Source organism: Chroicocephalus ridibundus, chromosome Z (assembly GCF_963924245.1).
Source record: "Chroicocephalus ridibundus chromosome Z, bChrRid1.1, whole genome shotgun sequence".
NCBI classification, from domain to species: Eukaryota; Metazoa; Chordata; class Aves; order Charadriiformes; family Laridae; genus Chroicocephalus; species Chroicocephalus ridibundus.
This window is the reverse complement of record NC_086316.1, coordinates 72,613,824-72,626,966: the sequence shown is the minus strand read 5'-3', so window position 1 is coordinate 72,626,966 and position 13,143 is coordinate 72,613,824. Positions and strand designations below refer to the sequence as shown.

Genomic DNA, 13,143 nt, shown 5'->3' with positions numbered 1-13,143 from the left:
CTCTTGGTAGCCCATTCCCCATTCCAATGCTTGACAACCCCTTTGGTAAAGAAATTTTTGCTAATATCCGATCCAAACCTCTGCTGGCACAACTTGAGGCCATTTCCTCTTGTCCTATCACTTGATGCTGGGGTAGGGGAGAAGAGACCAGTCCCCAGTTCACCACAACCTTCTTTCAGGTAGTTGTAGAGAGGTCTCCCTTCAGCCTCCTTTTCTCCAGGCTAAAAAACCCCAGCTCCCTCGGTTTCTCCTCATAAGACTTGTGCTTTAGACCCTTCACCAGCTTCCTTGCCCTTCTCTGGACATGCTGCAGAACCTCAATGTCTTTCTTGAAGTGAGGGACCCAAAACCAAACACAGTATTCGAGGTAAGGCCTCACCAGTGCCAAGTACAGGGGGATGGTCACTTCCTGCTGGCCACACTATTTCTGATACAATCCAGGATGCTGCTGGCCTGCTTGGCCACCAGGGCTGTTGACCGATACCCCTAGATCCATTTATGCCCGGCAGCTCTCCAGCCACTCTTCCTCAAGCCTGTAGCGCTGCATAGGGTTATTGAGACCCACGTGCAGGACCCGACACTTGGCCTTGTTGAGCCTCATACCGTTGGCCTCGGCCCATTGATCCGGCCTGTCCAGGTCCCTCTGCAGAGCCTTCCTATCCTCAAGCAGAACAACACTCCCACCCAACTTGGTGGTGGTTGCAAACTTACTGCAGGTTCACTCGATTCCCTCATCCAGATCATTGATAAAGACATTAAAGAGAACAGGCACCAATACTGAGCCGTGGGGAACACCACTTGTGACCAGTCGCCAACTGTATTTAACTCCATTCACCACCACTCTTTGGGCCCGGCCATCCAGACAGTTTTTTTACTCGGAGAAGAGTATACCCACGCAAGCCATGGGCAGCCATTTTCTCCAGGAGAACGCTGTGGGAAATGGTGTCAGATGCTTTAATGAAATCCAGGCAGACAACATCTGTAGCCTTTCCCTCATCCACTAAGTGCCTCAACATGTCATGGACAGAGATCACATTAGTCAAGCAGGATTTGCCTTTCATAAACCCATGCTGACTGGGCCTGACCGCCTGGTTGTTCTATTTATTTTTTTTTTCCCCATGCAAAGAACATCCATACCTTTTTTCTGTTTTTGCATGATGATTTACTGCTCGAGGAGGCTCTTGAAGCAGAGATTTCAGTGAGCTGAACTGCTGAGTATTACTCTCATCAAGAACTAGGAAAATAGGCACAGTGAGGGAATCAAGTTCCACAAGACTACTACCATGAGGAGATGCAAAAAAATTCTCATACTGTAGTATGCATACGTTACTTAGAGAGTGAGAAACCATTTTCAACAGACAGAAGCATGCCAAAAGGTTTTTTGAGAACAACTGATCTTGTTGCTGTATCAGCATCAATTTTAAAGTTTGTAATGTCAGCTTTGCCACGTGCCCAGTCAGACTGGCTCTTGAATGCCAGTACAAGACAGTTAAACACTGCTGGAAATATTTTAGGACACAGTGCATCCAGTGAGTATTCTTCGCAGACTTGTTTAAAGATGCATCCTGGTTTAGCAAAGAACATTTCACAAACTGAAGAACACTGAAAAAATGGATAATGCAGTTCACTGTGTAATTCAGCAACATATCTTTCTCTTCCATATTTTTTGAAATCCCTATCTGCCATGCAGCAAGGAGGTTTTTCTGAATGGAATACAGTTCCACTGATAGTTTATCTTCCTCTTCAGTATTGTCTTTTGCATGGATAGTATCAAACATTGATGCAAATTCTAAGCAGCCTTGATCAGCTTTACCAACAAATGAATGGATTCTTTGGCTATAGAAGCTGGAAGGGCTATTGCAAAACTGCTTTTCGTCATCTGATTCTTCTTCATAATCCTAAACCAGACAAAAAAAAATAATAAATCAACAGTTTAATTCAAGTCTATTGAGAGAGAGCATAGTCTGCGAGCAATCAGCATTTAGTCAGTCTCACAAACAAAATCTTCATGCTTATTTGCGAGAAAGTTTAATTCACAGCAGTTTCATCTAGATCTCAGACTAAATGTGGCTATTCGGAATAGCTGGGCAGACAGAAATTAAATTACCTGACAATAAGAAAAAAACTCTACGCTGTAAACACAGCAGTAGTTTTTATACCAGAAAGTGAAACCTTGTCCTTTACTAAGCACAGAGCATGAGGAAGATCTTTTGCCAGATACCTGTAAGATATCTGTAAGAGCCACTCAACAAAAGCTCAAAAGCTTCAAAGAACACATCAAAAAACAAAGCATGAAACAGAGTTGGGAAAGGCTGCACAGTGACTTTGATCACAGAGCCATTCTTCTAAAAGACACGTACAGATTTTGGAATGGATGGAAGAATCCTCTAAAATTGAGGAAAAACATCTTATTTACTAAGGATAATAATATTGTACTTCTTGTTAATATACTGTACAGCCCCAGCATATTTAGTAGTGTAGTGTTACATTTTATTATAAGAAGTGAAGCTGAAGTATTAAACTACAATAAACTGATGCATAAGTAAATTAGCACGCATTTTTCAGAAAGTTAATGCAGTGCTGAAGGAAATAAGATGTTTGAAGATCAAAAATCAAGTATCAGTTGAGAAAAATAACTATATACCTCACACCTGTAAAGAAAATGAGAATTTAACCAATATTGAATTAAATATACGTATTAAGAGCAAATATACCTATATTATTTGAAGAAAATTATTCTTGACATTTAGAATACTTGCAAATTAAGTCATTTGCATAATTATAAGTGGAAAAATGCTATTAAGTACCAGTAAATCCATGGTTTTCTCACTCATTTCTGTTGTGTCCTCTTCCAGAAATTTCGGAATGGTGGAAAAGATGGAACTTTGGTTTTGAGCGTGTTTTAAAAGACTAGCTTTTAAAGACAACAGCGATCGTAGACACGGAGGTCTCCCTTTAGACTAAAAGAAATAACAGTAACACAAAACATACCTGTCTCTAGCAAGAGCAAACCGTGCACTTTCTAAACAAAACAAGGAAATTGGTCCCTTCAGTAAAAAGCTTCAGTTTAGAAGTCACAGACAGTAAGGGAGAACAGGTCAGCAGGCATATATTACACAGAAACAAACTACTATTTGACCATGCTTCAGGAATGCAGAATTTTCTCATCACCAGAAAACTTTATTTGCTTCATTCGTGATCCCTGAAATGACTCTACAAGTTTGCCAGTGTGTATGGCTTTCTTGCATTCTTACTAGTTACGTATCTCTTTAAATCCTCAAATCCTTGCCCACTCTTCTAGCTTATGCATGAATACCATCACAACTCATTTCTCCAAAATCCAAAAAGGAAATTGAATTGGAAGAGAAGTTGTATTCCACCAGCAAATGCAAAAAATCTGAACTTAATATCTATTACATCTTACGTGGTTGGCCACAGTTGCAGGACCTTTTCCTTCAAACGCTTCCCTTTTCCCAGACTTAGCTGAATTTAGAAGTGTCAGAAAAATAAACAAAAATGCTTTAAGCAAGCTTTAATTGACAAACTCGGTTGAGAACCTAGTGGACACATGCACAGAGCACCATTGGGACTGTTGCTGACTGCTCTAAAACAGCAGCAATCTAAGATAGAGAGGTTTTACGGAATCTTTTCCGCCTTATTCTGAAAAGATGAGTTGGTTAGAGTAGCACAATACCTGTCAATGCCCTGAATTAACTCTATAAATACAGAAAACCCAACTTCTCTTACAGTTCCAGAAAGAATATATAGTGACAGTTAAGACTGTTCTCTTTACTATGTTTTACTGAAATGTCACCCAGGCATCAAAGGAATAAAATTCCAGAGAAACCTTTGTACTCATTGTTTTCCAGATTAACAGTATTCTCAAAACAACTTTATAATTCAAAGGAATTTATAGAAATATCACAGTAAAGTAAATTGATGTACTCAGTTTAAAAATTACACTTTTTTACACGCATGAAGTTTTTTTACTTAAAGCCTACAAAATAATTCATAACCCTACCTTGAAGTTCAGCAAATTCTGACGGATATTTTCAAGTCGTTGTGTTGAATCAAGCAAAAGGGATCTTATAAATCCTGACGGTGAAAGGTTGTTCGGAAATCTAAGCACTGTTATCATGTATCCATCAGAGACAATGAGGTAGGGTAATCTTGAATGTGAAGCAACAGAGAATCTCTGTCTCATAAGATCACTTTCAGAAGCTGAAGACCCAAGAGACTGACTAGAGTCTCGACAAAAGGAGTGCTGCTGTCTAAACGAAGATGCATCAAAAAAAAAAAGAAACAACTATTATATGTAATAAACACGAAAAGAATAGAGAAGAAGTAACTTACAAACACCTAATACCACTCACACTGTCCCAATAGGTCTATTCAGAAGGAAGTATCTAAATTTTTGCAGGATAAGCCCTCCTGATGAGACTACTTATGCTTGCTAAATGCCAGTATTTTGCTGTTGTTGCAACTATTTTAGTTTAAAGAAAAATAAAACCAGCTTTCAGTATTCTCTTATTATTTCATTAATATTATACGTATTTTTTCACAATTTGACTATAAATTTCACACTTCTTTACCATAAAAATTTATTTAAATATATACATTTAATTTTAAATATCACACTTCTTTATCTAACTCTTTTTGTGTATGACTGCTTGAAGACAAAATTCTAAGTAGCCTGTAATAAAGTCATTTATGAAAAACAAAAAATTGCTCAAGCTCTGGATCTTACTATTTCAGAATCAGTTCAGACATTCAGCAGAAAATTCTGTACGAACACACAAGTCTTCTCTTACAAAAGAGGTCTTACAAAGTCTTTTCTTATAAAGAAATCACCCCTTCCTGAGTTCCAGAAAGTTGTGTTGTGCATGTATTCTAATATTAGCCCCATAATGCTTTGAAACATGTAAAATTACTGGGTTTTTATCTCTCAATAGTCCAAAAGTTCATAGATCATTTGAAAACAAAGCAGCTGCATACATTCAATAAATAACCATAATTAAGGTATTTTAATATATTTTAGTATCTGATTTTTCAACCAGACAGTGTAAAAAGGTATTATAAAGCTTTGAATATTTTCATGAGGTGTTACATTTACACACTACCTGGTTTTAGTCACTCAGAATTCATAAAATTTAAAAAAAATAAATATTAAAGCTTAGATCCTATTTTGTTTCCTCTAGTTATACAGACTCTGTTACTTTTCATAACTTTCAATTTACGCTAAAAGGTGTTATCAGAGATCCTTCTGTTCCCCCATGCATCCAGCAGCATAATTTCTAAATTTAGAGTACCCCCAAAAAACCCCATTTAAACTAGTTTTTGTCCATGCAAATTTGTTATTTACAAGATCCGATATGGAAATGTGATACAAAGTTTTATTGGTAGAATTAAATAGTGAGCAGAGAAATACAACTGGATTAAAATAATTCTGCACTATTAGCACTTAATTTCTTCTTACATCATAAAAACATGCTGTTTTTAATTACTACTAAACTCAAACACTTAAAAAAACCCAGATCACTTAATGCATACTTACATTGTCAGAATGCCAACTTTCATCACGACAAACCCATTATAAGAAATAGAAGAGAACTATGAAATGAGAAACAGATATTGAGAAGACACATGAAAAGCAAGAGAGTGAATATGACAGATGAAGTTTACATAAATTTGTAAAAAATGTATTTGAAGGTAAGATACAATCACATGACAAAAATGTATAAGCATTTCCAAACCCTTTTACCTGTATGTTATTAGTGGATGAAATGGAATAAACTCTGCTGGTCCAAATTCTACAGAGCAGCCAGAAGTAACCAAGGTCAGCAATTCACCCATACATGTCAATAAAATCAAAGATCCACGTTTTAACATGCAAGCCAAGAAAAGGCTATCAGGAGTCCAACTCATATCACCAACCCAGTACGACCTAAATTGGGCAGGACAAAACATTTTTCTCTGTCAAATTTCTGTATCAAAAAGTTAGGATAATTAAAAAAGCAAAACAAAAAAAATAAAACAATGACCCCTCGCCCCGAACACAAACCCAAAAAATCCACAACAGCAGCAGAGACAATATAAATTACTGACCTGATAAACTTCGATGGGACTGTGTTATTCTTGCTACTACAGCCTTTAAGGCTACCCGAAAGAGTTACAAAATTCAACGTGTTTAAAAACAAAATCTGAGTTGCCTAGAAAGAAAAAGTAAATGTAAAGAAAACATAAATATTTGTATCACAGAAAACATAAATATTTGTTTTTTACAATAATGACATTTTGATACAATTTATCTTAGCAAGCTATGCATTACATTTGATGCACTGGAAACACGATTATACATGAAAGAAATGCAACTGTACTTCAATATTTATTACTACTTAGACTATTTATTAATTTCTATATCTATTCCTACATTTGAAAAATAATAGAAGATTATTATATACTCAACATATAATTCAATATTTTTTTTAACGTGACTTTTCTAAAACCCTCAAAATAATATAAGATCACTCTTCTCCAGTATTGTTGGTGAATAACAAGTGGAGCTTTGAAGGACTGCATCATCCCATCCTGGTACACTAAATAAGCTGGTCTGTATTCCCTGTCATCATCATCTAAAAACTAGAATAAGATTTGGCCTCTGAGTTTCTAGAAGGAATAACATTATGAAGTGGGAACATAACCTCCAATACATGTTAGGCTGAGGCCCGATTGAGAATCATTCAGAATCTTTGCAGATAAAATGCAGTAACTGAAATTAATTTATTATTGTATTTCTTGGAGATTAGAAGCGACAGAGCAGCATACATTGACTTCTTAACCAAACAACAGCGTTCAAGTAATTACAAGTTGTGGCAGAATATTTTATATATGAGCATCAATGTGAATATAATCACGTTTCAACAAGAATGCTGAAAAATCACTCCTAACAATGTGTTATTAAATCCTTGTTACCACTTCATTCAAACTGAAATATTAGCTTAAATGACATACTGTCTATCATTCGTACCTCTGGATCAGTTTGATTAACAGCTACTGCAAGTAGAAGTCCATCTCTTGCAAATGCACATAGCAAAGCTCCTCTTGACTTCACAAACACACACTGAGGAACCAAATTAACAAGAGAACAAGTCTGCTGGACCCAGCGGATCTGGTATGGCAAAGAACTGAATACCAAAAAAAAAAAACCAACCAAAAAACCAAGAGGTTAGACAGTTACGCTGAAAGAGATGAATCATGTATTGTAAAAAGCCACATAAAGGACGAACAATAAAAACAATAAAAAAGTCACATATTTTTCATCAAAAACCTTAGAAATCAAAAATATTTTTTATTTACATGAGTTTAAAAATTATGTCTGAGCACTGAAAATTATTTTTATGGGACAGGAATTTGGGCTATATGTGTAGAACATGCAAATAAATATAGACGCATGCCATATAATTAAGGCGCTTGCATTCTAGCCAGGAACAGCTTCCTCGGACAGTGTAATGTCATCAAACACAGCAATACTCAGAATTCGAAAATGAAAATCAATACGATGCTGCTCTGAACAAAGAAGCTGTGGATGCCTCATCATTGGAAGTGTTCAAAGTCAGGCTGGATCGGGCTTCCAGCAACTGCGTCTAGTGAAAGTTGTTCCTGCCTGTGGCAGCAGTGTCAGACTAGATATTCTTTAAAGGTTCCTTCCAACTCAAACTATTCTATGATCCAAAAAAGATTCAAAATGTGATAGAAAACCAACAGAGATTTCACTTGGAAGCATGGCACCTAACAGACAAAAAATAAAGCATTAACATGAAAAAATTAATTAAACAATACTAAGTAACGAAATTGAGCGACAGTTGGCATAAAGAAATTATGAGAAATGACTCTCATGACTGAGAAATGTGGTTACAATTTGAAGTTGAAGTACTACAGTATATATACGTACTTCTACACTGCGAATGTTATGCTCTATTTCATTTTTTGTATTACCAGAAAGGCATTGCCATGCTACTGAGAAACGGAGTGAAAGTGATGCCGCTTAGCAGGGCAAGGCAGAAATCATTACTAAGTTAGTATCAAAAGAGCATCATTTAACAAAAGCAGTTGTACCACATCAGGCATAGGGCAAAATTTTAGCAAGTTACTAAAGTTATACCTACAGAGGACGTATCTGTTTAAAATCATATACCTCACCTAGGAAGAGGAATGGACTATACATGTACTGAGGATTATTATTCAATTGCATTTTTAAGTGGTTGTATCAGTATAACTATTACAGTGCACTGCCCCAGCCCAGATAAAGAAATGCACATGCATGCTCTTACACAGTCGAGGCATAAGAGATGAAAAAGGGGAACAGAAAACAAATAAAATATACAAATATGCATAATAAAGAAGCAAAAGAGGTATTTGGGGCATTCATGGCCGCAAAGTATGCACTAATAATATAACTAAAACAAAAAAAGGAAATTCTATTAGCATGATGCAAAAAACTCCCTGATGCCTGCACACACATGTACAGGCATGTGTATGTATACATAGCCACGCACATACGGTGTGAAATACACTCAGTTTTACTTAGGTGCAAGTTAATTATGAAGTATGGCATACATACATAAATGCTGTTACATTAACCATATTCAAATGCTTGTCCATATATGGATCATATATATGGCTATATTGTCCACATATGCATATAGAATGTAGCATGCTATGAATGTACATATGCAAATGTTAAGTAGGTGCTCAGAACCATAGGCTAATTGGACATCAGTGTAAGCATGTTCAATTGCAGCCCTGAATCTCAGCTTTAGAGCACCTAATAAAAATCTTTCTCTTAAGCTAATGTAACTTCTCATATATTTGAACTTACCTAATGTATTTAAAGCTATTTTCCTGCCATCGAAGAATCAAAAACGTGAGCATCAAACATTCTCCAGAGTAAAACACAAAAGAGCATAAACAACAATCACCCAGTACCTGTGGAAAACAAAAAACACAAACAAAATCCAGAACAAACCCAAAAACCTGGTTACACACAATTTTCTCTTTAATTATTTATATATTTAGATCAATAGCTATTACTATTCCGATTAAATAACACAATGTTGCCATTCAGAAATATAAATGCTGGTAAGAATATTACTGGTCCAGCTAAACTTTGATCTGATCCAGTAAGGCTTTTCTTACGTTGTTGTTAAATCTAATACGAACTGAACGATTAAGCCTGCACACAACACCAAAGAGGCAGAGATCGCTCCAAAACTTCACTGTAGCTTCTGTGGCTCTCATTTACTTAAGAGACAAAATGGATTGGTTTAGGGCTTATTTTTTACCTCATTTTGTATGAAAGCAGCATGCACTCCAATTTCTTTTTCTTCAGTAGAAGGCAACATGACTGATTCATCAGGCAAAATTTGCGTCCAACGCCCAGAAGAATTTTTATAAGAGGTTGTATTTTCATGTTCTGTGCTCTCCCACAAAAAGACACATGCTGTAGGAGTAGTTAGTAGTGCCTTTCTGCCATCTCCAGATACATACAAGTACAATCTCATTAAACACTCTGGGGGAAAAAAACCAACAAACACAACAATGTGCTAGAACAGTTTCTGATCCTCTGCTAGATTTAGATGTTAAAAAAAAAAAAAAAAAAAAGAAAATTTCTTCTCTGTCACATGAAATCCAAGACACCACATTTAGTATCTTTCATTTCCAGCTTCCACTACTGACAGTAGACCTCAGGCAGCAGTAATGTCAGATGGGACATACTTTTTTTTTTTAATGCATTTTATGAATTATCTTTCCCACAAGACTCAATCATTAGAATTGTTTGCTGAGATTGTCTTTCTTGAAATCCATCTTTCATGAAAACTATTAATAAATGCGTAAGTGACCTACTATCTATTACCTTCATCTCCTAAATGCACTACTGATCTTCCCTGAAATGCCAGTATTGCTTGCACAATACTTCACTTTATAACCCGATATCGGTGACATTAATCAATACATGACAATATTTGATATTTAAGTTTTCAAATATGTGTCTTTACATTATTCTCTCCAATTAGCATTTGTGATAAAAACAGAATAAGCTTCAATTTATGCATATAGGGTTAAAATCAGATGTACATCTGCTCTAAGGTATTTTTAGCCTAGTAAGCAAGGTTTTTCTACAGTTGAAAGTAACCATTAAAAAATATTTCCTATATTTAAAAATTTATTACTTCTTACAGATTACTAACTGCAAAAAACTGTAGCATTCAAGTGACCAAGAGGAAATTTGTGAAAGCTTAGCTAGCACACAAGTTATACAAATGCAAAACAGTGTGAGAACATAGCTTTTACTTGTGCAATAACACTTAACAAAAGGAAAACCACTTTCACTATTCCACTTTTCAAAAGACTAATTGAAAAAAAAAACCCCTACCTTGTGCTGCTGCAACTACTTTCCTAGACTCTTCAATTGCTGGCACAATTTTCAAGTAGTCCTGATCTTTATTCCAAAGAAACAGCTCTCCCGTTGTGAGTATTCCTGCCAACCAAGCACCTGTGTTCATCAGGGGAGAGATGTTTTGAAGGATGTTATTGTGAAGTACTTAAACTTACTTCCCTTCCATCTTAGCCATAGTTCTAAAGCTGACAGTGAACTGGCAGATCCTTTAGATATTCTAGGTTTCTAAACTGTTATAACAACAAATAAAATTAGTTTATAATACATAAGAAATTATACTTAACCATTTCTTGATGTTGTTAAAACAACTACGTTTTTCAACAATGACTGCAGCCGAGGGATTTTCTTCTTTGTCTTCCCTGATGCCAGGTTAATTTCATTTATATGTTTATCATCTAGAAGAAAAATAGACTCTTTTTCCTGTTGAAAGAAAAAAAGAGCATTTTGTTTTTTAAAAAAATAATTTTCTACATAAGCCGGCAAAATAACAAAGAGATAAAAAATGTTTGGGGAAATATAAATAAAAAAAAAAAAGAAAAGAAGCTACAGCTGCAATTCTTCAACTTCATTCTTCAGTGGATTTGCTTTACAGTACAACATTATATCTAGCATCAACCTACAGTGATGATGAATTTGGTTCACAGGTTTTAAACTATCAAACTAATTTTACAATCATTATTAAAAAGTTCTTTGAATTACCACAACTGAACTACCTGCCAACAAATGACAGCACAACAACAAATTTGACACTAGTTATCTCGTATTGCAGTGTTTAGTGAGATTTTTGCCACTGAGTTCAATAGAAGGAATTGCCCTAATGGTTACCTACTTAAACTCAAAACATGTATTGGAAGAGAAGGAAAAAACAAAATTAGTCTAATTTTATCCAAAAAGCTTAAGAAAGCGTGTCTTTCAACAGATGCAGGATGGAATAAGAAAAAAAAATCTGTTCACAATTTCCAACAGCGTACAGTAGAAAAGGCTATGAAAAACTAGAACTATCAAAATAACAATCTCATATAAGGGACAGGTCTTGTGGGAAAAAAAGAAAAGGAAAAAATACCCCATGACTCCCTACTGTTTATCAGAAAAATTTTGAAACTCCAACCTCAAGTCAGTAAGACAGAAAAACAGGCCACTTATTTCAAGAACTCTTAAGTGGGGTACATTCAGATCACTTCCTGAGACATTTTTTTACCCCCGCCCCCCCCATAAATGGAAGTGCAAAGTATCACATAATTAAAAAACTTACTCTTTGCAAAATTTTACTTAAATAGAAGTTCATTGCACTTACCTGTCCAATCCACGAGATGCGAGGCCATGGTTTCCTCTGCTTGATACACGTAGAGATGAGAACATCTAGCTTAATCTCCATTCTTATTAAACCTCTAGGTAACCATTATAAAGAAAATCAAATAATGGCTTTTTTCACATATCTATAGAGAATTTGAAGAAAGAAAAAAAAAAAGAAGTTATTATTACCTGGCAAGTGGGATTAGAAGATGGGAATCTAGACACAAGCTCTCAACTACAGCAGCTTCTTCTAAACGCAAACAGAACTGATGCTTACCTGTATTTCCAAACTAAAACAGCTATTTTCATTCACATAGCTCACAGGCTATTTGCGGCTTAGCCGTACAGATTACACGCTTGTTCCAGAAGGAGCTGAGCGAAAGGAGCCACAAGCACTTTGCTAAAATCTCTAGTAAGAACACAGAAAGCAAGAGAAACATACTGCAGCCCCCTAAGAGCAAGAGATCAGAAACTCGAAGCAAAATACGACCGGAGCTCCATGGACACGGCACTTCCCACCCGAGCCGGGGCTGAGGGAGGGGGCAGGAGGAGGGCGTCCCCGCCTCAGAGCCACCTCAGGCCGCGGGCTGAGGGGACGCAGTACACCCTCACCGCAACCGGCACAGACACGGCGCTGACAGGCCGCCGCCGCCGCCCCACCCGAGAGCCGGGAGCCCCGAGCCCGCCGCCGCCCCACCCGAGAGCCGGGAGCCCGCCGCCGCCCAGGCCGCACTCACCTCCCGGCCGCCCCGACCACCGCCAACGGTTGCGAGTCAACGGCGGGCGGCGGGGCGGAGGCAGCGCAGCGCGCAGGCGCGGGACCCGGCCCAGCCCCACGGGCCGGCACCGCCCTCGCCGCCTCCCTGAGCGGGATGTGCCTCCGCACAGGGAGCAGTGTACCTTCAATCTGCCCTGGCCGGGCTCGGCCTACGGCCTCCCGCTGCCCCCTCGCCGCGGAACCGGCCGGTTTAGCGAGCTGCTGAGGGAGAATGTGCGTCGTCATCGGCGTTCGGAGGTGGGGGCTGTGCGACAGCAGGAGACACAGCTGTGGGACTAACGCTTCTCATCGAGTACGGGAACTGAGGTTCAGTGGGGTACAAACTGTCGCTTGGTTTCACTGCCTTTGGTTACCTTGAAGCAGCTGTTCCTCAAACCACTTTAGAAAGTTCCTTTCTGCCTTCCCTTAAACACAGTCTTCATTGAGAATGAGTAACGTTGGGAGAGAGGGGAAAAAAACCAAAACAAACCCCTAAAACCAACAAAAGTAATCATACAGTTGTTGAGTTTTTCTTAATGACCAGTGTTTCACGTTTGTGTTGGTCAGTTACTTCCCGGTACTTGTCACGGTTTGCATCAGCTGCTGCGTTAACCCACCCACCCCTCTCTGATCCCAG

General features: G+C 37.7%; 1 protein-coding gene across 5 annotated transcripts in view; it reads right to left on the bottom strand.

The window, feature by feature from the left end:
• CPLANE1 (ciliogenesis and planar polarity effector complex subunit 1) overlaps positions 1 to 12,532 on the bottom strand; it is a 63,529-nt gene extending 50,997 nt beyond the window's left edge. For 4 of the 5 annotated variants that reach the window (XM_063319832.1, XM_063319835.1, XM_063319834.1 and 1 more), the window contains exons 1-12: positions 12,487 to 12,532; positions 11,751 to 11,892; positions 10,741 to 10,876; positions 10,433 to 10,552; positions 9,342 to 9,568; positions 8,879 to 8,985; positions 7,028 to 7,184; positions 6,106 to 6,209; positions 5,762 to 5,944; positions 4,022 to 4,271; positions 2,808 to 2,960; positions 1,138 to 1,898 (exon numbers count right to left, since the gene is read on the bottom strand). In XM_063319832.1, the coding sequence (XP_063175902.1) occupies positions 1,138 to 1,898; positions 2,808 to 2,960; positions 4,022 to 4,271; positions 5,762 to 5,944; positions 6,106 to 6,209; positions 7,028 to 7,184; positions 8,879 to 8,985; positions 9,342 to 9,568; positions 10,433 to 10,552; positions 10,741 to 10,876; positions 11,751 to 11,831 (2,279 nt within the window). In that variant the 5' untranslated portion in view covers positions 11,832 to 11,892; positions 12,487 to 12,532. The remainder of the gene's footprint in view (positions 1 to 1,137; positions 1,899 to 2,807; positions 2,961 to 4,021; positions 4,272 to 5,761; positions 5,945 to 6,105; positions 6,210 to 7,027; positions 7,185 to 8,878; positions 8,986 to 9,341; positions 9,569 to 10,432; positions 10,553 to 10,740; positions 10,877 to 11,750; positions 11,893 to 12,486) is intronic. The other variant, XM_063319836.1, reaches the window with a different exon arrangement.
• Between the last annotated feature and the right edge of the window lie 611 nt (positions 12,533 to 13,143).